At 47.4% G+C, this 1,292-nt stretch overlaps 1 protein-coding gene across 1 annotated transcript in view; it reads right to left on the bottom strand.

Annotated features, from left to right (window-relative positions):
- The window catches only part of znf367 (zinc finger protein 367), a 5,775-nt gene extending 4,983 nt beyond the window's left edge, over positions 1–792 (bottom strand). The window contains exon 1 of the mRNA XM_016253949.1: positions 100–792. Within this exon, the coding sequence (XP_016109435.1) occupies positions 100–384 (285 nt within the window). The 5' untranslated portion in view covers positions 385–792. The remainder of the gene's footprint in view (positions 1–99) is intronic.
- Positions 793–1,292: the final 500 nt, after the last annotated feature.

Raw genomic sequence — 1,292 nt, 5'->3', positions numbered from 1 at the left:
GTACCGCTAACATGTGCTAATACAAATATAACAGTGTACTTGCGCTATATAACACAGCACTAGTGCAGTATAGCGATTTAACGTTAGTTTGGACCGCACCTTGAGGTGTTCCGGGCAGGAGTTGGCGTCGGATTCGGCGGGAGAGCCGCGGGTTCGGGTCGGCGAGGCGGTCGCGCTGCCAGATCCGGGGCTCAGAGTCACATTGTGCGCGTTTTCGCCCCAGCGCCACGGGTACACCATGAAGTCGCTGAATCCGGGGCTGGTGGGCATCAGAGAGTCCGCCGCCGCCGCCTTCGGCTTGATGGGCGTCGTCTTGATCACAGACACCAGGACTCTCTTCGGCGAGTCGTTGCAGAATATCACTTGATGCTTGCTGTCAGCCATCGCGAATAACGTTCGGTTAAAATGGAGCGCAAAACCGTTCAGTTAAAAACAAATCTAAGTGCAGCTGGAGGAATAACGTGCCGTCGCTGTGTTACAGAGTCAGTCATTCCCAATGTTGTCTTAGCTTCCGTTGTTATCCAGCGATCTCTCTGCCAGCAGCTGCAACAGTGAGCCGAACTCACTCGGTAGTTTCCCGCGTTGGAAATCGCGCTCGAGCGCGGCGCTCAGCCAATCAGCGAAGAGGGCGTTACGCGAGCGAGCCAATGGCAGACGCCGTGGCATTCTCGCAGCCAATCGCCTTGCCTTGACGCCGCGACACTTTTAAAACATGGCAGAGCGCGCTCTTTCTTGACAGACGTGACGGTTGTTCAATCACGTGACTCGTTTAACGTCTCCCGCGCATAATGTTTACATCGATTTAAAGGGAACGTTACGCAATCAAACCGCCTTTTGTTTCATTGCGTTTCAGCAGCTGTCTCCGCGCAGCGAACGCGAGGCATGAAAACACTTTAATCACGTCATTCTTTTTTAAAAATAAAGCCTCCCGCGTAAAAGTAACACCTGCTGTATTTATTTCAGCGCCTTGACTTAAAAAAAAAAAAACGGTTTTTTTTAATTGTTCGCAAGATCTTAGAATCATTTCCACATTTCACTCAGTCATGTCTATTTAAAATAATATAATTTTATTACATTTTTAACGAGGTTGATTATTCATTCAGGACACGCAGGGTGAGCGAGTCAAACAATAAACCTGTTTTTGGTGTGATATTATAGAATTGCAATTCTTTTTGGGAGTCGTGCATGCTTAAAATGAATTGCTATAAGAGCTGCAGGACAGTCCCACCCGATATTCATAATGCAGTCCAACTTAAATCAAAGTATACAGTTTTAGATTATTTTTACATTTA

This window comes from Sinocyclocheilus grahami, unplaced genomic scaffold (genome assembly GCF_001515645.1).
Source record: "Sinocyclocheilus grahami isolate Dianchi unplaced genomic scaffold, SAMN03320097.WGS_v1.1 scaffold1213.1, whole genome shotgun sequence".
In the NCBI taxonomy this organism is placed as follows: Eukaryota; Metazoa; Chordata; class Actinopteri; order Cypriniformes; family Cyprinidae; genus Sinocyclocheilus; species Sinocyclocheilus grahami.
The sequence above is the reverse complement of the archived record's forward strand: the minus strand, read 5'-3'. Positions and strand labels throughout refer to the sequence as shown.